General features: G+C 36.2%; 1 protein-coding gene across 2 annotated transcripts in view; it reads left to right on the top strand.

Moving 5' to 3' along the window:
* Positions 1–18,356, top strand: part of FSIP1 (fibrous sheath interacting protein 1) — a 76,665-nt gene extending 58,309 nt beyond the window's left edge. For both annotated transcript variants that reach the window (XM_050335639.1, XM_050335638.1), the window contains 2 exons: positions 12,944–13,484; positions 16,776–18,356. In XM_050335639.1, the coding sequence (XP_050191596.1) occupies positions 12,944–13,484; positions 16,776–16,798 (564 nt within the window). In that variant the 3' untranslated portion in view covers positions 16,799–18,356. The remainder of the gene's footprint in view (positions 1–12,943; positions 13,485–16,775) is intronic.
* The last annotated feature ends 4,815 nt before the right edge of the window (positions 18,357–23,171 follow it).

Below are 23,171 nucleotides of genomic sequence, written 5' to 3'. Positions count from 1 at the left end.
AAAACATGAACCTTTTGGTGCTTTCATGTCTTTTACTAGGGGAAATAGTAGAAATTTTTTTCCTTCTTGTACAGTGGTGTACATCATTGGGTATAAATGGGATTGTCCCAAGCATTTAAAAGTATATATTTTAGCTATTGCTATTGCTATTGCAAGCATACCTTTCAAACTGCAAAATGCTAACTTTTCTGTGAGTTACATGCAGCTGTATCATTTTACATATTGGTAATTCGTTTGTAGTTTCTAGACTTAATTTCTCTAAAAACAAAATTTCTTAGAATCAATGTTTATTCAGCTGTTTTGAATTGCATTTTACATATAAGCACATTCTGCAGAAAATGGGTGAAAAATTCAAGCCTAAAATATTCTTATATCATCAAGACATTATTTTTTTAAGCGATGAGTCTTTTTACTATAAAGCCTTTAGATTTCTGCATGAATGTAATTATTTTTTATCCCTGCTGCAGGAAAGCTGGTATGCTTATGCTTAGTATATGCTGTTTGAGCTATCTGATTTCCTGTACATCAGGAAATCCGAGTCACTTGGCTTGGGGCATGCTCTTCGGTGGAGATGAAGAAGTACAGGAACCTGCCTAGTGAAATTGTGTGACCTGATGAATGCCGTTGTTGCTTCTAGTTACAAACATGTAGCCATCTTTTATTTACCAGGCATGGATTTACCAGGCAGGAAGGAAAAGTGTACTACAGTGTTGGGCTATGTACCTTTTGGTCTATAGCTTCCATAGTCAAATCAACTTACTGTCTCTCTAAAGAGAGAAAAGGCTTTCTTGCTTTTTATCTGTATGCGGATACCTGCTTCTGATTATATGAATCAGGATAATAGCAATAAGAACTGCAACACTTTGAATTCGTTTACTTTTCTAGATGTCTGCTCTGGGACATGAGAAGAAGAACAAAGATGCTGAAAGTGGTTTTTGTTTCTAAGGCCTAGTGAATTAAAATCTCCTATAAACTTAGTGAAATGTAGTCATTGGTACTGTTGCACATTTACTATTTCTAAGACAAGCCTCAGGAAAAACTGTAAGGGTTTTAATCAAAATTGAAGTTTACTTTAAGAACTAGACTTTCTGAGCAGTGCCCTTTGTAGTTAGGAAAAAAAAGAATAATGTTATAATTTTGCTTTTTTTGTATGTCTTTTTTCGTTTGCAAAAACAGCTAAACATCAAGTAATAACAATAGATAAGCACTTGTATTACCTTAGTCATACCTTTTTTATTGTTACGTGGTAAATGTGAATTTTCTAGTAATACGTATTTGAATGTTTCAAGCTCTTAACTCCTGTTCATGTACTTACTGAAAGGTTCTGTACCCTGCCCCCTATCCAAAATCAAGAATGGGTGCAGGCAGGCTTGAAACTCCAAACAAAATGTTTGGGGCAATATTGTTCATTACATTCTTCCTAAAGGCTTTGAGTTTTCATTTTGAGTGGAAATACAAGAGCCAGATCATTTCAAAATATCCTTCCGTTCTTAATTCAGATTATTATTATTTTCTTTCTTTTTAAAATATGTTTTTGCAGTCCTCCATGAAGTATATACCCACATTGACAAACACAGCTACAACCTGACGTTCCCTGTAAAAACTTTGCATTTGCCTTGTGGCAGCAGGCACTACCAAACAGAACTTGATTTTCTTTTTCTTTCTCTGGCCTCTCCTAAGCAGAGGCACAACTCTGTACCCTTACTCATTTATCCATACTTATGTACAGGGATTTATTTTCTTGAAGACAATGACAGTTTCATACATTTTAGATGGGGTGTTCTTTTATGAGTATAATTTTCTATGTCATGGATTGAAAGGGTCAAAAACATTTCATGAGCAGTAAATGGAACCTTGATTCCTTTTTTTTTAAGAGACATTATAGTCCTGAGACTGTTGAAATCCTGAGATGGGATTCCATACTTGAAATTCACACAACTACAAATATTGACAACTTCTCTTTATCATTCCCACAAGTTGTGTAATTTTTGGTACTGTTAAGGCACTAGATTTTAGCAGTGTCACAATGGTACTAGAATCTTTACTCCTATTAAGAAAGAGACAAACCCAAACCTTTCTTTAAAACAGTAACAATTGAAAGATCAAACCAAGAAAATTTACAGTTTTAGATATACTAGACCTGGTATCAGGAATAGTTTGGCCAGCAGGACCAGGGAAGTGATTCTGCCCCTGTATTTGGCATTGGTTAGACTGCACTTCGTGTGCTGTGTCCAGTTCTGGACCTCTCGATTCAGGATTGATATTGAGGTGCTGGGAGCATGTCCAAAGAAGGGCAACAAGACTGGTGAAGGGTCTGGAGCACAAGTCCTGTGAGGAACAGCTGAGGGAGCTGGGGTTCTCTAGCCTGGAGAAGAGGAGGCTCAGGGAAGACCTCATCACTCTCTTCAACTACCTGAAAGGAGGTTGTAGCGAGGTGTCTCTTCTCCCAGGCAACAAGTGATAGGACAAGAGAACACAGTCCTAAGCTGCACTAGGGGAGGTTTAGTTTGGACATTAGGAAGAATTTTTTCACAGAAAGGGTGATTAGATATTGGAATGGGCTGCCCAGGAAGGTAGTAGTCATCCTTCCTGGAGGTGTTTTAAGACAGAGACTGGATGTGGCGCTTAGTGTCATGGTCTAGTAGAGGAGGTGGTGTTGGGTCAAAGGTTGGACTCAGTGATCTCAGAGGTCTTTTCCAACCTACTTGATTCTGTGATTCTTTGTATTTTTGGAGGTGTGCTGGCTTTCAGTGTTCGAGTGCTTGCATTTGCCAATACATGGCAATACTGTATATGCTCTTTTATTGAGCTTGTGGGATGAACTACTGTAGCAAGACAATGAAAACAAAGCTAGTGTGATACATTATGGATCTTGTTATTTAAAGCTAGATGTATTTGCAGTTCTATATTTCAGCATATTTAGTTGAAGTGTACACTACTGAAAAGTAGTATATTTTATAGCTTTTTCTAATACTCTCTGATTTGCCAAGTTTCTTTTGTAATATTGATCTCTACTTCTTCCCATTTATTCTCTTTTGGCTGAGTGTCCTTTTATCTGTGTTGTCAGAAAGGCTTCTGGTTTAAAACAGTAATTTTTGAGAAAAATTCTAAGTCTTTAGATTTTAGCTGGGTTGAATTACGATCTGAGGTGCCAGTATCTCTCTGCTGCTTATGAGGACCTTGAGGAACTACAGGTGACATTAGCACTTGGCTGAGGCTCTTGATTTAGGTAGTGTGATTGTGAAACAAAGAAAGGATATCAGAAACTCTGTAAGAAAAGAACATTTGTAAAAGAAACTGTACTTAGCTTAAATTGGATAATTGAGATTGTACACAACCTGTATTACTTCACCAGAGAACCCTGTGGGTTTCTGTTTCTTCTTCTTCTACATATAGCAGAACTTTCTTCATATCATACTTCTGCTATCAGAAAAGAATATTTGTCTTCAAAAATACATACCACAGGTCAGGTTTACCATATACATTAATATGTTATATAGAAAAAGTGAGTATTCAGAGATCCCTGTTGCTGTTGATACAAAGCCAATTAAGAGTTCCTTTAAAAGGTACCTCTAAAGACTATTGGAAAATATAGTCTGGTACATAAACTATTTTTTCTCTTTTTTAAGCTTCTGTCTGAAGTTGCTTGAGATGAGTCTTTATGGCCTACTGCTCCTTGGGCTGGTCCTTTCCATATTTAGTAAGATTAAAGTACACCTAACTGTGTAGGTAACCTAGATCATTTGTTTGTGGCTTCTCTGCTTTCATAGAATTATAGGATAGAATGGTTTGGGTTGGAAGGGACTTGAAAGGTCATCTAGTTCCAACTCCCCTGCCATGGGCAGGGACACCTTACACTACACCAGGTTGCTCAGAGCCCCATTCAACCTGGTCTTGAACACTTCCAGGGATGGGGCATCCACAGCTTCTCTGGTCAACCTGTTCCAGTGCCTCACCACCTTCACAGTAAGGAATTTCTTCCTAATATCCAATCTAAACCCGCTGTCTTTCATTTTGAAGCCATTGTCCCCTGGTCCAACCCATTTACAAGGGTTACATACCCTTGTAAACAGTCTCTCTCCAGGTCTCTTGTAGCCCTCTTGAGGTACTGGAAGGTGCTACAAGGTCTCCCTGAGCCTTCTCTTCTCCAGCCTGAGCAATCCCAACTCTCTCAGCCTTTCCTCATAGGAGAGGTGCTCCATCCCTTTAATCATCTTTGTGGCCCTCCTCTGGACTCACTCCAACAGGTCTGTATAAGAAGTTTTCCTTCTTATTTTGTACTCTTTCTAAGGTCTAAGAGAAGTTTTCCTTCTTGTTGGATGAATTGTCAGTTTTATAGGTGTTTTAGCACTTGCAGTGAAGTTTTGTACATTAAGAAGTAAATCTGTATGCTCTTTAGTTTTATTGCTGTTTGTTTTCTGTTCCCCAAGTAGATTATAGACCTGTAAGCATTCTTAAAATCTCAAGATACTTTCTTAATACTACATGATACTGTGATCCGACATGCTACACTGTATCTATTTCTTGGAGGAGGAAGGAAGGAAAGCCAGCAAGCCAATGTGACCAGAAAAAAAAAAAAAAAAAGGAAAAGAAATGGGTTTTTTAACAGAAAACAGCTGCAACCACATCAAGGCATTTTTGTCTACTCTGCTGGCTTTGCTGAAAATTAAAGCCACAACTTAATATTCAAGGACGGTATTCGTATGGAATGAAATCTGTTAAATGCTTAATAACAAACAGTTAAAAACACAAAATGGGATGTTTAGGAAACTGGGTTTGAATGCTAAATAACTTAGATTGCAGAAGTTCTGTTTCTTCAGTAGAGGCTAGAAAATGAGAGGCTAATTCTGAATGATGGATTGTAAATACCAATTCACGAATTTGTCTTGCATTTTCGCACGCCGTCAGTGTGTTCAATTAAAACCAGCTTGCTTTCTAACCTACAAAGACTTGAAACTGTATGAAATCAAGTGCTCTAAAAACAAGGAACTATTTGTTGAGAAAGATTTTATAAATGAGAGAAAAATTTTACAGTGACTCATATACAGTAAAATGCTAAGCTTTTTTCTATCTACAAATGCAGTAGATTAGATTAATTAGATTAATTTTGAACTAATCTGAAGTTAGAAGAGCTGAATTCTTGCAAAACATCTGTTGGCAACCTTGGAGTAGATGGATATTTATATTCAAAGTGATTTAAATCAGTAAATTTTCTCATAGTTTGGTATTTAAATCAAGGGGGATTTATATAATGATTTATGCAACTTTTAAAATTCTTAAACTTTGAAATTATTTTCTCTAAAGAATGCTTGATTCATTGTTTAGTGACTACTAGGATATGCCAATTTTCATTTAAATATGCTCATTACATCAAGTCAGTACTTTTTGCCCTAGCCAGGAAAATATACTCCATGCGCATTTAAATATACAGTTTAATATGTATTTACTTAGAATTATAGTTCTTTTGTTCTATTAACAATAATAAATAAAGTTGCTTTCTTTGTTGATTCCTGCTTAATAGAAACTTGAGCCATGCTGCTAATGATGGAAACTGGTGTTAACTTGAGTAGCAAGACAACACTGTTTAAAAACTGTTGACTAAAGAAAATGTTTCTTGTAAAATAAATACAAAAGTCAAATTTGCTATACAACTACAGCCAGGGTTTGAATCTCAGGGCAAGAGGTATGATATAACATGATACATAAGTCTTATGCTCTATTGGCTCCTAAAATGACGGAAAAAGCCATCATGCTAATGTAGATACAGATTTTAATATTTGGTATTTTAGCTTTTTAGGTTTGAATTCAATACTGTTTATGGTCTAAAGCTTACAAATACCATATTTGATACAATTAATGAAAATGGAGTTTCAAAGACATAATCTTCCTCTCATATGTATATACTCAATTGAGAAAAAATAATTATGAGAGTAGTTTTCAATTGTTTGAAAAATATTATTTTTTTATTAATAATTACATGCCTGATAGGAATGTTAGAAACTTTAAACCTCTGTGGCATTTTCAAATTCTGTTTCCTAAAATTATCTTCTTAAAATTTTGATGAGGATGTACAAATTTAGATTTTAGTGTCCATAGTGAGAACTTCCCTCCTAATATATAGGCATCTAGAAAACATTACACAACCTGTAGATCAAAAGCTACCACGAAATGAAGTTTAAATTGAAAATAGGCTTCAGAAAATGAAAGGTGAAAAGTACAACTTGTAGCAATTCCGAAATAAAGCTCTTTGGATCTTTAAAAATTATAGAATTATTTCCATAGGCTTCCAAGAATAAATTCACACAGCCACCAAAACCTCTTCATTATATCCTAGTAGAGTACCGTGTAAACTTTGCAGCTGCAAGCAATGTAGCTTAGTGTCTGAAATGTCAAATGAAAAGAAAAGGGTTGTGAAACATCTTTTAGGGGTTTTTTTGTTTGTTTGGTTTTGGTTTTTTTACTACTTCTGTTACCTCTGGCAACCAGTTGCTTTCTCTTTCTAAAGTTTACAGTGTGGCATAGCTGATGAAACAGTTTCCCTTTATTTGCACATTCAAACCAGAAATGATTGACTTGATATTTTTGAGAAAGCTAAAACTAAAGCAAGTATTATGCCTCTTTGTAATGACTGAAATATTATAAGTTCTTACAGGCAAAAATAATTTAATTATTTTTACCTGTATAATCTGTAGGCTATCTTTAAAAAAAATTAACTGCTGCAACTATCATGTCTCTTTTTCACAATTTTCATCTACTTTGCTACTCTAAATAAGAGCTAAATTGTATAAACTCATGTCTCCTTTTGATTTTTGTTAAGATTTCTTTTTGTCAGAGGAGAGGAGAAAAGTATTTTAGGGGCTTTTATTTTCAATTTATTAATGAAGTTCATTTTCTCTTCTGAAATTTTATACTCTTCTTAAATTAGTTTTTTCATGGAGATTTTGTTTTATTCTGTGAGGTTGATAATGACTTTGATGTTATGGTTCTGACGGCTCATAATGTTACAAGTTGAATTTTCTTTTCAGACAGTGATGTTACCAGATGCCCACTAATCTCAGCCTCTTTTTGTCTGGTGCTTCTGTTTTCTTGCCAAGATGCTTCTGTCCTTTCTGCTTTCTGGCTCTTAGCAGCTGCAGCTCCAGAAAATTGACTACTAGACCTTTTCATTCTGCCCTTACACAAACAGAAGCAGTGGATAAAAATAAGAGAAAGGAAAATGTCACTAACAGAAGGAAAGACAGCAGTAGAAGGAAAAAAGCAAAAGCAGATTTTCTCCTGTGGCTCAGGAATCCTGTTCATTCTTGAAGATTTTTGTCTTTCCTGAAACAGTACAGAAATCCCCAAACCAACTAAAATAAGACATAAACACAGAACCACCAGATGGTAAATCCTGATTGTAGCATGAAGAGCTCTTAATTTCCCAACCCATTATTCAGCTTCCATTCTTAATTTTTAACACCATCAAATCAATACACATTACTGTCCTCTCCAGAAACTCACTGAGTTGTAAGCATGTTTTTGGTCTATTCTATTTAACATTTTCTCTCCTTACGTTCTGAACTAACCCTTCTGAAATAGCCTTGCAGAGGAAAGATTAACTTTTTCTTTTACATTCATTAAGCTTCTTCTGGTAATGTAGCATTTGTAAGACAAACAAGCAAGCACTGAAAGCAGTAAAATGACTTGCTGGACACATAATTTCTGTGTGAAAGTGGATGTGTGGGTCTCTGTACTGGGTTTATCTGGGATGTTAATGTTTTTCATAGCAACTGACAGGGTGCTGTGTTTTGGATTTGTGACCAAAACAGTGCTGATGACATACCTGTGTTTTAGCTGTTGCCAAACAGTGTTTGCACAGCACCAGTGAAGAGACTGGGAATGTGCAATGGGCTGGGATATGAGGCAGATGACCCAAACTAACCCAACAGGAATTCCATGCCATATAGCATCATGCACAGCAATAAAAGGGAAAAGAGAGGGTTCTACAAAGTTAGCCATCTTATGCTCAGGAACTGACTGGGCAATGGTCTACCTGTGGGAGATGGTGAGTTATTTCCTTTGCATGCCTGTTTTGTTTTCTTTCTCTCTTTCTCTTTTCCTCTTTTCCTTCAGTTATTAAACAATTTTTGTTCCAATCCACGAGGTCTATTAGTTTTACCCTTCCTTTCTTCTTCCCCTGTTCCACTGGAGTGAGGGTGTGTGTAGTAAGCAAGCAGCTGTGTGATGCTTAGCTGCCTACTGGGGTTAATCCACAATGGTCTCATAAGGACATATTCCAGTAATTTAAATTAGTTTACAAGTTATGGACATCAGACTGACTTGTGTGATACAAAAGAACTTTGGGCTTTTAACATTTCTGGAAATTGTAAGAAGCCCGGTCACAATGATGGGAAGTGTCTGGTTTGTATGTAATATATTAATAATATTCCACATTTGCACTGACCAGTAGGGTTCATAGCCATGTGCGTGATGCTTTCTTGAGATACAGAAAGGTGAGACCTTGGAGCTGATGGTGCACGTTGAGTTGAGTAGCATGGAGATAGAAGGCAAGAATTGCCTTTTCAAAGTGGAATAGAGCTATTTGAGAAACTGTTAATAAGTTATTAAGTAACTAAAACTTTCAAAACTCTCATGTACTGGTCTGTCAAAAATCTGAACTTTGTCTCAATAGATCAGTATACTCTTAAAATGGAGTAGTTTTATCAGGAAGAAAGCAGTTACTTTAGAATTGACTGTTGCAGTCCCACGCACCAGTAAATATGTAAGCAAAATAAAGTACCAAAGTAAATTATTTCAAGCAAATAAAGTATCATGAGAACTATTATTGTAATACTTTCAGACTAAGCAACAAAATTTACGTGTCTATAAATGTGCCAGCTATATGAGTCCTTAAATAGTCCGGACTTACTAATTTACTGTGTGTCATTTTATGATTATTTACTGTAATTAGAAATAATCCTGACATACTAGCTTTTTCCCCATGGTAAAATTTGATAAGGGCTTTCACTGTTAGTCTGTTTTTGTTACTGTGTACATGTAGGAAAAAAGCCTAAAGATTTGAACTTGCAAACTTGTTGTCACAGCAGGGCTGTCCGCAGCGAACTACAGGTTTGCATTCCTACCACATGCAGTAAGGTTTTCTCTATAGACTCCTGTCACCGAGGAATTTAGCAAGGAACAAGAAGTCTTCAGTCAGAGAAGGGCCACAAGTGTGTGAAAAGCTAGCCACACATAAACACTAAAGGTCATTAGCAGGCTCCTAAACTCCTAGCTAGGAATTAGTTTTTTAGATTGTTAACGGTAAAAAAGCCTAGGAAATGAATAGGACTCAGTGTCCTATTAAAAATTAGCCAGAACAATTAAAAGGTTTTCCAGTTTTTAATGGGAACCAGACCTGATGCCTCATTTTCCTTGTCTAGTGGGCTGTTTCTGTGTTTTGAATGACATTAATTTTATGTCCTTGTATTTGCAAAGAAATATCTTGAACTGTTTTTTCTGTATAGGAGTTGTAAATTATTTACAATGAGGGCAGTGAAATCTTGGGAGACATAGAATCTAGTGTCTCCCTAAGACTGTGTTATTGAATCCAGGTCTTGTGACTCTAAACTATTACAGTTAATTGTGATAGGGTGGCTTCTGGTGTGTGCAAGTGTATATTTTGCAAACTTCTAATACAGTTGCTGTATTATGCAATTCCATAAGTTAAAATGCTCATTTGTCTGCAAATGCACAGCCTTTTTTGCTGTGAGGTGACTCTCCTTATGGTGTTACATGTTTCCCTAAACTCAGTTTTCTGAGTTCCACAGCAGCCTTTCTGTGTTCATTTCAATGTAAATTCCTTGCTGCTGAGTGGATGACTGACAGTTATTTAAGAGCTGTCTTCTCCTCCACTGTATATTTTTCCTTAAGCCTGTAGTCGCCTCTTGACTTCAGCACAAGAAAATAATGAACAGTGAACCTTTAGTATTTTAAAATGTAATTTTTGGAGAGGTTTATTAAATACTTTCTTTCCTTATCTTTGTATCTTAGCATGCATATCTTAGAAAAAAATCCAGAAGGAGGAAGAGAGAGAGAGAAAGAAAGAGAGAGAGAGAGAAAGAAAGAAAGAGAGAGAAAGAAAGAAAGAAAAAGCAAACAAGCAAAAAAAAAGTAATGTTTTACACTGTCTGATTTACCAGCAGGCCTACCACTCTGGAGGAAAAGCCCACAAGTTCCCAAACTTTTTCACTCTATAGCTGTTATACTCATTTCCCTCCCCATATGCCTTAGGCTCCAAATCATCCGACTTAACCCTCTGGTAATAATCAAGGTAATCTATGAATACAAACCATATGATTTTCCTGAAAGGAAAAAAAAGAAAAAAGTAAATTTGGATGGGGAAAAGTGGATTGCAGATAAATGGGGTGGGAATGGGGAGAATAAAAGGAGAGGAGAAAGGCAGGACAAGATAATCTTCCTCACAATGTTAATTTTGTACTTGGTCACTCATTTACTCCAGATGCAGAATTCCTTTCTGCAGTGAGTGAATTGCCCTGTCATTAACATAAAATTAGCTCCAAATGGTCTTGGCCAAGAGCTTTGAAATATGTTAGTATAGAACCACACACTCAAAAACATGTGGGAATCCATGTGGGCTTCCAGATGTGAGAATCTTCTGTGTTACAAATATAGTCATGTTTATGCAGTGTAATAATCTGCTCAGTGGATATACTGTAGATGCAGCTGTGCTTCAGCAGTGGTCTGTTATGTGGTGCTCTGCCTTAGTGAATGCGTCTTGTTTCTTACAGCGAGTCCATTCTGGTAACGGCTACTTGTAAACAAACATTGGCATGCGAGTTAAAATATTCTTTCGTGAAATGTAAGGAATTCAACATGAGCTAGTAGATTGAATTGAGAGTGGAAGTTTGAAAAATTTCATGTTTTCGTTTTTGATTCCTCACAGTATTTTGCTGCTAATTGTTTTTCCCTGTCTGATTTACATTTCATCAGTGAGTGCTTTCTGCACTAGGATTAAAATTTGAAAGACTGAAAAAAGTTTGAAGAAATCATAATATTTTCCGTGTTATCTAAATAAGTGTTTAAGCTAGTGATTTGATTTCAGTTATATTATCAAAAATACAAGGTTATCTGAATGCCAGTGTAGTTACCTGATTCTGTGTTCACCTAACTAATGATCCATACCCACAGAGATAGTCTGTTGATGCTCCTTTTTTTCCTTTTTTTTTTTTTTGGCATGTTTAAAAGCCCTTATTATCTCTTTCTTTAATGCAGTTGTCTTCTGTTGTATATGGTGTAAGAAGGGAACTTGTAGTATCTTCGGGAAAGAAATTAATCTGTGCAGAAAGACTAGTGTTTTGAGAAAATCTATAAAGCTGAGTTTAAGCACATCAATTAGTGCCTGAACTGTATGGTATTCCGTCTGTAGCAGTGACTGTTAGCTATTCTTAATGATTCAATATGTAAGTACAGAATGGTCACTGAGAGTAACCTGAAATGTTCACTTTGTAGTGCCACTTAGTAATTTTTGATAGCCCCAATTTTGTCAAAGAAATTCTATTCCTTCCTGATTGAAAATTATCTTTATTCATCAACATGAATATTCAGTTTCAGGTGTAATCCATACACCTAGTGCTACTTGGTCTGTGATCTCCTCATGCCATATGCATCAAACAGGATCATGTCACTCCTGTAGTTGGAATAGAGACCTTCAGGGGAAAAAAAATCAACTCTACATCTGATATTGATCTCTCCTCTGAAATGACAGTAGCTCCATCCTCTAGCACAATGGAAAGTAAATTCTCTGTAATAGTCATTACACAATGAATAAAATTGTTGTTTGACATAAATCACTGTAGCCTAAGAGTTCACTAGACTGTCAGCTGATCCTTTGTCTCTTGGAGGTTGGGTAAAACTGAGGCTTTTATTGTAGAAAGCATCTTTTTCCATTAAATTTTGCATATTGTTTCCAACATTTTAATACATATTAATAAATCTTCTGTATCTCCCATTTCAAGTGCATTATGCGTATCAAAAATAGGTCTTGTACTTACCATTATAATCTTTAAAGTGTCAGAGAGTATTGTGCTTCTCTGTTTTCAGGAGCATTAAAGATTGTAAATGCTGGAAGTAAATTCCCATTGCAAACCTCTTTGAGCAAAATATCCTTTGCTATTCATCACCATAACCAGCTAATATCAGTTGTTATCTTTAATAACAAATGTTAAGAAATGTCCAGAAATGGAGACCTGTATGATAAAAAATTATAGGAGTGTGACACTCTGAATAAGAAATTCACCGAAAAGATACATCTGTGAGCTATGCAAGCAGTGACAGCGTGGAGGAAGCACTAAAACTGTCCTACAGAAGGCAGAAGAATAATTTCTTCTGTCTCATGCCATGGGTCATGCTTGACGTGGTTGAGAGAGACTATGTGGCATTTCTACAGTGAGAGGCTGGGAATACTTCAGTCAGTATGTGACAGTCTTGTGGGCTGGTGCTGCCCAAAACTGTTTCTGACCCCAGTTGCATTGTCCCAACAGTCTTTTAGCAATGTGCTATTTTTCTTTCAATAACTAAAATCTTAATGTGTGCATGTCTGTGTATACACAACAAACCAAGATACATGAAAAAGTACATGCTCTGGTAATTAAAAAGCAGTCAGATCTAGTGCAAGACTATGCCAAGGCAAAGGCCTCAGTGCCTTGCAGACATCAGACTTCTGTCCTAACTTTGAGCACAGAATCTATCTAGAACCTAGTGAGAATGTTACGTAAATGATGTAATTATGTAAATGTATATTTAAATTAAGTTTGAATTGAAAAAACATTTATATTGGTTTAAGGGTTCTGCCAGTGCTTTTGTATCTCTCAAACTGTTTTATGGTGCTACTTTTAATTAATTATATTTTGACAGAAGAAATTCTCTCCTTTTTTTTTTTTTTCAGACTGAAGAACAAATGAGCCTCTCTGAAGAGCAGCTTAAGACCCTTCTGGAAGAATGTATGCAGCCTCAGAGAACAATAAGTAACGTTACCATGCCAAAGTCTCAGGAATCTCTTTCTTTTGGATTAAGTCCCCCTTGTTACACAAGTCAAGACTCCACTCTTCACTCCACATCTACTCTTTCCAAAATGTTAGTTGAAGACCATATTGTAGGGATGTTAATGGCTCAGGAAAAGGCTGGACTCGAAGACAAAAGCTTATGTGCAGAGAGTGAAATCCCTGGCTACTATATCAGCAAAGCATTGGCTGGTAGTCACTTATCAAAGGATTCACTGGCCCAAACAGAGGAACCTGATGACCTAGAAGGTTTACAGAAGATGGAAGATAAGAGTATTACTGAAGGTTACTTTATGTCAAGAGCACTCAACACAAAAAGATTGAAGAAACCTTCTTTCCTGGGTGAACCATTATATTGCATCAGCATGAACAATGAGCCATGCACAGAGGCTGACATTCTCAGCATACCACTGCAAACCAAAGGAGGTGAGACTCTTAACAACCCTTTAGAATAGGCTTTTGATTATAAAGAAAAAAAACTAAGCAGGTTCTCACCAAAGGTATGCATCAATACACACTGATCATTATGGTGGACCAAGGATGTTCTTTTATAAAACTCTGCCAAAAATAATACACACAAAGTAACAGAATGTTTATTAAAATTTTTGCTCTGACATAATTGACTAGGAGTTTTATGAAATACTTCACTGATGTTGATTAATTCTGTCAACTGGAAAACAGTGTTGACAACACATATGGATTATCTTTTTGGTAGTAGGAAGTCCCGTTCACTGTTCTGTGGAGAGTAAATACTCTCCCAGTAGTTGGTACAATAATTCACTCAAAAATTCAAGTGTTTTATGCAAACTTTTAATAAAGTACACTCAGTAGTATAGAAACAAATATGATTTAGCTGTGTTAAAAATACTAAACTGCTTTCAGGGAGTTCAGATTTACACATAGAAGATACCAAAATTAATAAATACTGCACAATTTCTATTAATTACTTTTAGTTTGGTAAAAGAAAGAAAGAAAGAAAGAATAGGCTTTAACCAGCAAAAAATGAAAACCTCTACTTGGCATTATAAAAGGATTGTGGAAATGCCTCTGGTTTTTATGTCCTTTATTTATGTGCAATTATATAGTGATATTGTAATCTAAATTTACATTTAGATTTTTAGCCTAAGATTACTTCTCTTCCTGTAAAACCAAGTGTTCAAATAAGCCAGATTTTAGGCGGGTAAATCTTTCACTTCTTTCATAAAAGTTGTGACAGTATGAAGTTTGTGATTACAGTGCTACAGTTTAATTTTATTAGAAAAGAATACATTCTGCTTTGTTTGTCAAGATTGGTCTTCGTTATACTAGTAATCTATTCTGAATTTAGAGAAACTTTTTTTTTTCACATACCTTGGTGATTTAGAAGAACATCCTAATATTGCTTTGCTGTGTTATAATTTCTTAATTATGATCACATCTGTTTCATTGGTTTTTTATACTTAACCTTTCTACAGTGAAGAGAATGTTATTATTTTTCAGAGGGATTCCACCTGTCGGAAAGCAGGAAGTCTTGTTATTGCTGCTTTTACACTGCCAAACAACTTGATATCCAGAGTCACTTGCCATATTTGCCCCTTATGAGATTTATGTCATAGCTGCTGCAACACGAAGAAAATAGTACCTGTAGAAAAGGTTGGGTGATTTGGGGTTTCTTTTGGTAGGTTAGTTTTCAGCTACTTTTACATGCCAGCTGTGCTCTTCATGTAGATGCAAGCATCAGAAGAGCAGAGCAAGGGAAGGAGGAAGCCATCTGCCCCAGAGGAGAGCAGGGTGGCAGTGGTGCTCATAGGGAACACCACAGAGGGTCACCTCTGCCAGCAGCAATTGATCTCCCGCAGGAGTGACATGATTACATACTGTGCCACCAGTCTTCTTTGGCAACCAACAGTGAGAAAAACTCAGTAACTTGCTGCCTTCACAGCTTTAGTTCTTTAGTTAGAACTTTAGTTCTTTTTGTCCAAACAGATGTAGTACAGTTAGAGCCAAGTGTGACTCAGCCACAATTACCACCTCACATAATGAATGTGTTTTAAGGTGGGATGTGGTAAATCAAGGCAAAACACCATGCAGTGTGACCACTAGGTAGTGAAGTGAGCAGGTAACCGTATACATAGTCACTATGACGTAATTTTATTGCACAAGAGAGGAAGATTTTCACTATTAAGTAAATTTCCATATAGGACATCTCATGGTAAAAGTCTATAAGGTGAATTTGTTAACATTTATCACATAATAATTGAATTATATTTGAGTAAAAATCGTGTGTGCCAGAGTAATGCGAGGGGTATTTTAATTATCTGTTTTCAGTAGTGACTGAGTAATGTTCAACCATGTAGAACTCAATTCTGTATGGTTAATAAACAGCTTGGGTTTATGATTGTTTTGCTTACCAATTTTTTTTTTGAGGGGGGAAGTATTCTGAATTTTCAGTCTCTGATTTATTTTAAATTTTTTGCCAGAAAGATAAAAACAAAACCAAGGAGATAATTACAGATATTTTAATGTCATCAGGCTTTGAATTTTTGTATCAGTGTCTAATTTTTTAAAGTAGTGTGAACAGGTAACTGTTAGGCACAATAAAAGTGCAAAAAAACACCCCCCCTTCAGAGGTTTGTAACTGCTAAATATTTTACAGATATAGATGTTTAAGTGTAAATTAATTATATTCAGATGTATTGTATTCTGTTAGTATTACTGTTATGATTAAACAAACATCCAAAATTAGCATTTTAATAGTCAGCAGTCCATTCTTACTATTTTTGTTAATGTGCTGTTTACAAGTAAGTGTATAGCATAAAATAGAAAATCCTGGTACCTTTCCGTGGAATTAATTTGTTTCCCACGAAGGTGATTCATTTCTGTCTGAAGCAATTATTCCTGGCCATAAGCAAAAGGGTGTGATGTTTATCAAATCTGTAAAGTTGCTTAATGTATTCTGTAGATAATCTGGTTGTTAGTTCAGACATGATTAGATATGCTAATTATATTGAGGAATGGAGATCCCAGTGGAATCCAGTTTAAGATAAATACATCTGCAAATGAAGGTGTGAGAAGTGTCAGTTGTTATTTTTATTTTTAAGAGATATTTACATAGTTGAGCTTTGTTATGGTCTTAATTCTAAAGGATATTTAAGCATGTATGTGTAATCTTTTGTAAGTAGTTTGATTTTCTTACCAACTTACACATGATTTAAATTCTCTTTAGTGCTGGGTAAGCAAAGAAACTTGTGTTTGTGTGAAACTGGTTTGGCACAATTTTGGTTTTGCAGTCCTTATGGTACTGTAGTCTGTGATATTGATTTACTGTAATACATTAAATGATACATATTTTAAGGGAAACATAATTATGAACATAATGCATATGTATATATGTGTGTGTATATATATGTGTGTATATGTGTATATATATATATATGAAGGAAACTCTCATGTGCCTTCAGAGATAAGTAATTCCTGTTTCTTGAAAGAAGCAGTAATCTACATCCCGCTCACATGCATGTAAACGTAGATGATGTTTACTGAGGGAAGCAGAATCCAAGGCTATTATTTCTCAGTTGTATAAGCCAAATAGTAATTATTTCCAGCTCTGTTTTGGGGGGCTATATTAAGTTTTAAGTAGAAGTTGTATCACAAACTGTTGTTACTTTTTCGTATTGCAAATAATGTTATACTTACAACAGTTCAGCATATTTTTCTTTTTTTTTTTTTTTTCCCCAGGTGATATGAACATTGAAATTTGAGGGGAGAGTGACTGTATGCTTCTTTGCCCAACTGTTTTTCTGCGAGTGTGGTGTGGTTAAACCTCCATCAGTGATATTATTCTGATTCAGTATAATTTCAAGCAACCTGAAGGGTATGAATTATCATCATTGAAAATGTTCCATGAGTTGACTTATTCTTAAGAGATAATTATTATTGTCATTATTATATAGTGTTGCAGTTTGATTTCAAAATAAACTCTTGCATTTCATTAAATTAAATACCTAAGAAATAAATGTATGCACACATTTGTGTAGCTGTGTGTCTGATAGATATGCATGTCTTTGTTTGTGAAAAATGTAAAATAAAACTTGGAAAGTTCAGTCTCTACTGACAGGGCTTTATTGGAGCAGATGTGAAATGTATGTAATAATTTTATTTTTCTTCACACACACAGTCTAGATTTTTCATACATTTAGCTAAAACCTGGCCTCTCGTTACCCCACTGCAGTTTGCTGGAGCTTGAAGCCTGTCTGAACCAGAGCCCTGATGTGAAGGATCCAGCTATGTACTTGTTTTTTTGCCCTGGGGCTGTCTGTTGGCTGGACAGCTGGTTTGGTTGAAGGTTCGACTTGCACAAGTCCTCTGCTGAGTTAGAACATCAGCACTTGTCTGCTCAGGTCTGCCTGAATCTTGCCTGCATAGAGTGTGACCACACAGCAAACGGTGGTATCCTCTAGTTAAGAAATGTAACTAAATGAGGAGAAATCACAGTCCCTGGCTTGGTGTGAGTGAAAGGCTTGGTGTGAGTGAAAGTGAAGGAGTTCAGAAGTTACTTGATTGTGAAATGTTATAGTAATGGCTACCTGAGGAGAGGGTAACACAGCTGGCTTGTGTTTGGGACAATAGTAACAATTCATTACAGGTGTTTGATTGTCTAGTCTTTAACTACTGTTTTTCCTGATTTTCTCCTTATTTACTCAGCTGATGGTCAGTTTTTAATTTCATGCACTGCAGTGTCAGAAAAAAGAAGACATTATTAAAAAATGTGGTTCTTCTTAAAAAGTTCTTTTGTTAAGGCGGAGAGATATTCTAGCAAAAAGGATTCAATAGATTTTTCCCATTGACAAACTATCCTGTGATTTGACCTAAAAGGACAAATCTAGCCATTTAACAGTCACCAAGAAAAGATGTATAGATACAACTCTACAACGGCTGTTACCACATAGGGCTTACTTGATCTAATCTGAATGTTTAAATTAATGCACATATTGGCCCAGATTTTAATCTAATTTACAGAGTTGCCATTAGGAGTGGATTCACTCCTGGGGAAGTGGTAATTGTGTGGATATAACAGAGATCAGAATCTAACCTACTTGCTTTTCTTTAAAATCAGGATGGGACATTATGTTTGTCACAGGCAAGTGCTATTTCTTCCTTTATTTTCTGATATTTTTACTTACTCTGCAACAGCAATAACAAACCTGTGGATACTGGGTGTTCTGCATAGAATTCCTGTAAGCACGTTTCATGGAGCTTTGTAAATCTCACCTAGATGTATTTCTCATCTTCCTTAAAGATATTAAGCCTGTGTCATAATTTCAGTAGCGTAAATACAATCAAAGGAATACCAACAAGTTTTTTCAAGCCTCTTTTCTGTGACTATATGATATTCGTGCATTGCTGGCCACTGACTATAATCTTTCCACAATCCAGTTATTTTCACAATGAACCTGTGTTTTATAGAGACCTTCTCAAAAACAAGTGTTCCAGGTGCTTGGGTATTTTTTTAAGAAAATCAGGTTTTGTTTAGAGATTATATATAGTAAATAATTTTTAATTTTCTTGGTTTTATGTTATCTTAACTCTCCTGATGTTATGAAAAAGCTTTTCCTCAAGGCAGGGTCACTGTTGCTGACTAAGCCTTACAAGATCCCTGAGGCCATGAATGCACTCTTTATTCACGTCTGCCATTTCAGGGATAAGGAGGTAAGTTTGAATGACTATTGACTTGAAGTGTATATTCCAACAGGAACTCTGTGACTTAACTTTTAGTCTTGGGAAATGCTGAGCACCCAGCACCAGCTGTAGTCACTGCAAACCACAGGGATGTAGCACTCATGGCCTGGTATTCCAAAGGTGCATTGGGTCAGTACCCAAACAGAGACTGTCATAAACTAGTGACCTAGTATTTATCTGTGCTTGCTTTCTACGGCATTATATTAAATAACAGGTTCTTTGGGAATATTTTCTTTCTTGCTTCGTATTACAGGTGAATTATCAATTCCAGCCCTTATTTCTTCTTTTATTTTCAGTTTTAAGTAAAACTGTAGGAAATAAAATTATTTAGTAAAATATGGTTACTGGTAAGATGTACACAAAAACAGAGATCTTATATAAAATATGATGACAAGGTCATTTGCTGAAACATCACCAATACCAGGGTAAAAGGAAAGTTGAGCCCAGGAGGATTCATGGGTTTTTCTTTGTTTTTCCAGTTACTCTGTGTTGTGACCTGCAATAACCCCTCTGTCGGGGCTCACCACTTGAATTCCAGCTGCACTGGAATGTGGCAGCTTCTCCTCAGGGAGTGATGCTGCAGTGATGATTAAGATATTTAAATGAATTTTCTTTTGCAGCCTAACTCATGATTTGGAAACAGATTTTCTGAAATACATACCTTCATTTGCCGTAAGTTGTATTTGGCAAAAGATTCTGATAACTAGCTTCTTAACTGTCTTTCCTAGCTCCTTCCATCCCAAAACACAGCAGAGCAGAGGAGACTGATTTTTAAAGTTATCCTTCTGACATTTGGGCTTTGAGATGTTTGAGGAATAAGAAATTTTGTGTGTGCATGTAGGTTTATGCTGTTTGCTTTCCTTATTTCTTACTATGATTTTACAGGACAAGATAGATGCTTTCGTTCCAAAAATTTAATGCTGGTGAAATCAACATACCCGTGAAGAGGTTTTGGTGTGCTTGTGTCAAATTCTGAGCAATATATGACCAAACCTTTCTGTCTTTGTCACTGAGACCCTTCAGTAATACACATACAGTGCTGCTGTCTGTAGTGGCCAGTGCTCAGCTGTTGATACTGAGTTCCTCAAGTGGTTATGTTTCAATGCTGCACAGTTTGCCCTTTTAAATTACAAACCCCACATTGTTTTCCTCTGAAAGTGGAAAATAAGGGTAATTCACTCATTTTTGTGAACCACATGTGTGTATATATATGTATACATAAATTATATGTATTAATTGAAGATATAATTTACAAAATATACTATAATTTTGAGTAGGATATTTTCAAGAACTACAGTATTGATTTCAATATACTGTAATGGTGTGAGAAGTTCAGTCCAGCCTTACAGTTATGCAGATTTAGAGTGGTTTGAGGGATTTTTATTTCAAAGAGCAGTGAACAAACTAAATATCCTGATTAAAAAAAAAAAAAAAAAAAGTTTGCATCTAGACAGTAAAATGAATGAAATTATTCTTACATGCTCAGAATTCAAGTTTAAATTAAAGGAGATTTACCAAGGGTTAAAAAACTTTCAGTTTCATCTTTAAAAGAAAAAAAAGAAGAAAACGCCCCACAAAAATTCTCAGCCTCATGCCTCTTTCCAAGCCAGACATTGGCTGGTATCTACTTTGTGGATCTGTAGTGTATGCTTTCCCTCTCACTTCCCCAGCAGAACTCCTGCAGAGCCAGTGGGCATGCTGAGCGCAGAGTGAAAACAGGCTGTGCAAAAATTATCTGCTGCATAGATCAGAGGAAAGGGCTGCTTAAACATGTCATCAGAGTAACAAGGACTAGTCTAGAAATGCAAAAAAGTATGCCAGTAAATTCATGTGCTGGAAAGGGTGCATTTTTACCTCCAGATCAGGGAGGGATAGGTGAGAGGCAGTTGTTTCTGGCTCAATTTCTGTAATTTCAATAATTATAAGAACTTTGGATATTTTATTAAAACCCCTTATTTGCTAGATAAAATTTCAGCAAATGAAATTAGAATGCACCTTTTTGTTATGCTTGTTAAAAAGGCTTTCTAAGCACCACTTTGAATAATACCTCTCTCTCTTGCTTTTTATATGCAAAATCTGCCACAGTTGACACTTTCAAGAGCTGACATTTCCTCCCCCACTGATGAATAGAGAGCCTCACCTCTGGTAATCTCATGCAGTGTGAAGGCTAGACACAGAAGACAAGGTGGCTTGGCAGATTCTCAGGAAGCTGATAAATTAGGAGGGTTTATGAAATCTGGGGGAAAAGAACTGATTTTTTTCTTTAATTTTCAACAGATGCATTTATTGAGAAATAATTGCTCCTTTTTTTGTAGGGACATTTAAAGGTCAGAAAAATTGTTTCATTTTTAGATAGAATAGAGGCACTTGAATACTACTAATACTGTAACCTACATTTTTCCAATTATACGTTTCGTTGAGGGATTGGCTGGAATCCAGTTGCAGTAGTTAGAATAAAAGGCTCCCTGTCATTTAAGTCTATGTGAAATAGTTCACTGCTTGCAGTTGACTCTGAGGTATCTTATCTGTTAAGCTTAAAAAGCCCCCAGTAAACTGGAATACTCTCTTAAGTCCATGAATAATTTTGCTTTGTAGGCAAGTATTCTGCAGTTAGAACTTCTGAAAATACTGATCTGTGCCATTGTTTTCTTACTGTTTGCTTTGTGTATTTGGTGTGCATAGTTTTGGTGGGAAGAGTATTGCCAGAGGCATTTTACCCTAATTTTCCAATAACACTGAAATGGTCTCTCCATATGCATTTTGTGAGCAGAGTCATCAAGGCAGACTGACACAGTATCAAAGCAGCACTCGATTTAGCTCTTGTAGATGTTGCCTAGGCTAGCAGTTCTTGACTTTGAAAGCAGTTGAAAAATTAAAGACAAAGAATGTCTGGGCTTCCTGGGATTTGTTTAAATTTGAAAATCGAGTTTCTCTATGATACTTGTCTAATTTTATGGATTTCCTGTGGAAGATTTTATCTTCAAGACTTCTGCTTGCCAAACACTTTTCTCTAATGAGTTCTCTTCCTCCTTTTATAACTCTGCTTGAATATTTATATAACTTTGTGCACTTGTTTTTTCTGTCCTGGAAAAGATGAGAAATAAGAAGTAGAACTCACTTTGTGGATTCTTTAAGATGCTCACTTCTGTAATCTCAGCAATCCTTTCCAAAATGAATTTATGTTGAAAATCTGCCAATAACCATACTATGGACTTCACTGCAAAAATCATGCCAATATCAATGAAAATTGCAGTATTGTCATTAAGATGCAGATTTGCTATGGTTATCTCAGTCTTTATAGCTTATAAATATCTGCAGGTTAAACTGCTACACCTGGTGAATATAGATTTGATGCAGATGACTACTTTAAAATGTAAGGTACTGCATTTGCATGGGCTCTGAGCAAAGCGTGCTGTGGTAAGAAAACACTGTGTTCTCTTCAATAGCCTCAAATTCAAAGATTACCTATGCAAAAAAAGGTGGCCAGATACCAAATAACACTAGAAGTGGCATGCATTGGTTGGTACACTTACTTGTCCCACTAATGAGTCTCCAAGGTGGTGGGAGCAGCAAATTTCTGACAGGCTTCACCTGCAGAGTTTCTGCCCTGTGAAGTGTGGCCATTATTCATGTTCTTCCTGGTTTTCTTTAGTAGTTGTTTCTTTGGACAAGTCAAGGCCCAGCTTACCTTAACTATGACTCCTGCTTGTGCCTACTGTATTCACACTCACCAAACAAAAAGTGGGTGGACTTACTTAAGCTATGGGTTAATACAAAGCATGTGGCTTGCCTTTTTTATTCTAGTGACAGTAAAAGCTACATAAATGCATGTAATAAATTAGATGAAAGTTTGGCATGGGCTCAGACAAGGTCACTGGAATGTTCTGCCAAGGCTACCTTCCCCACATCAGCAGCAGATCTCTGTTTCAAACTTCTCATTAAACCTACATATATCTCTATGGAGACATATCTGTTTAGACAAATGGTTGACTTTAAGGTATCTCATTCTTCCTGCAAGTACAGTAAAGGTATCCCTCCAGGTGGGAAATGTCTTTGGTTTTTTGTAGTTCTCAGTCTTCTTGGTGTCCTTGGGAGGCAAGAAGAGAGTTAGAGATCAGAACTGCGGGACATTTGGTACGGCAGCCCCAGATAAAATCAGATGGGTTACACTGACAGTACACTCCTAGGACCCCATCAAGCAGACAATCCTGTAACTGGTGAGGGCAGAAATTCAGCTGTCTCTCATATTGTGGAAGCAACACAGGAGCTCTTTCTTTGTTCTTGTTCTCAATGGGAAAAAATCAGATATACATGACTGCCCTCAAAAGTTTAGCAACATAGAACAGGACTCTTTCTCCTCAGGAAAAGGAGATTAATTTCTGTATCTGCAGGAGC

This window comes from Myiozetetes cayanensis, unplaced genomic scaffold (genome assembly GCF_022539395.1).
Source record: "Myiozetetes cayanensis isolate MyiCay16 unplaced genomic scaffold, myiCay2020 scf6-25, whole genome shotgun sequence".
Taxonomy (NCBI): domain Eukaryota; kingdom Metazoa; phylum Chordata; class Aves; order Passeriformes; family Tyrannidae; genus Myiozetetes; species Myiozetetes cayanensis.
The sequence above is the reverse complement of the archived record's forward strand: the minus strand, read 5'-3'. Positions and strand labels throughout refer to the sequence as shown.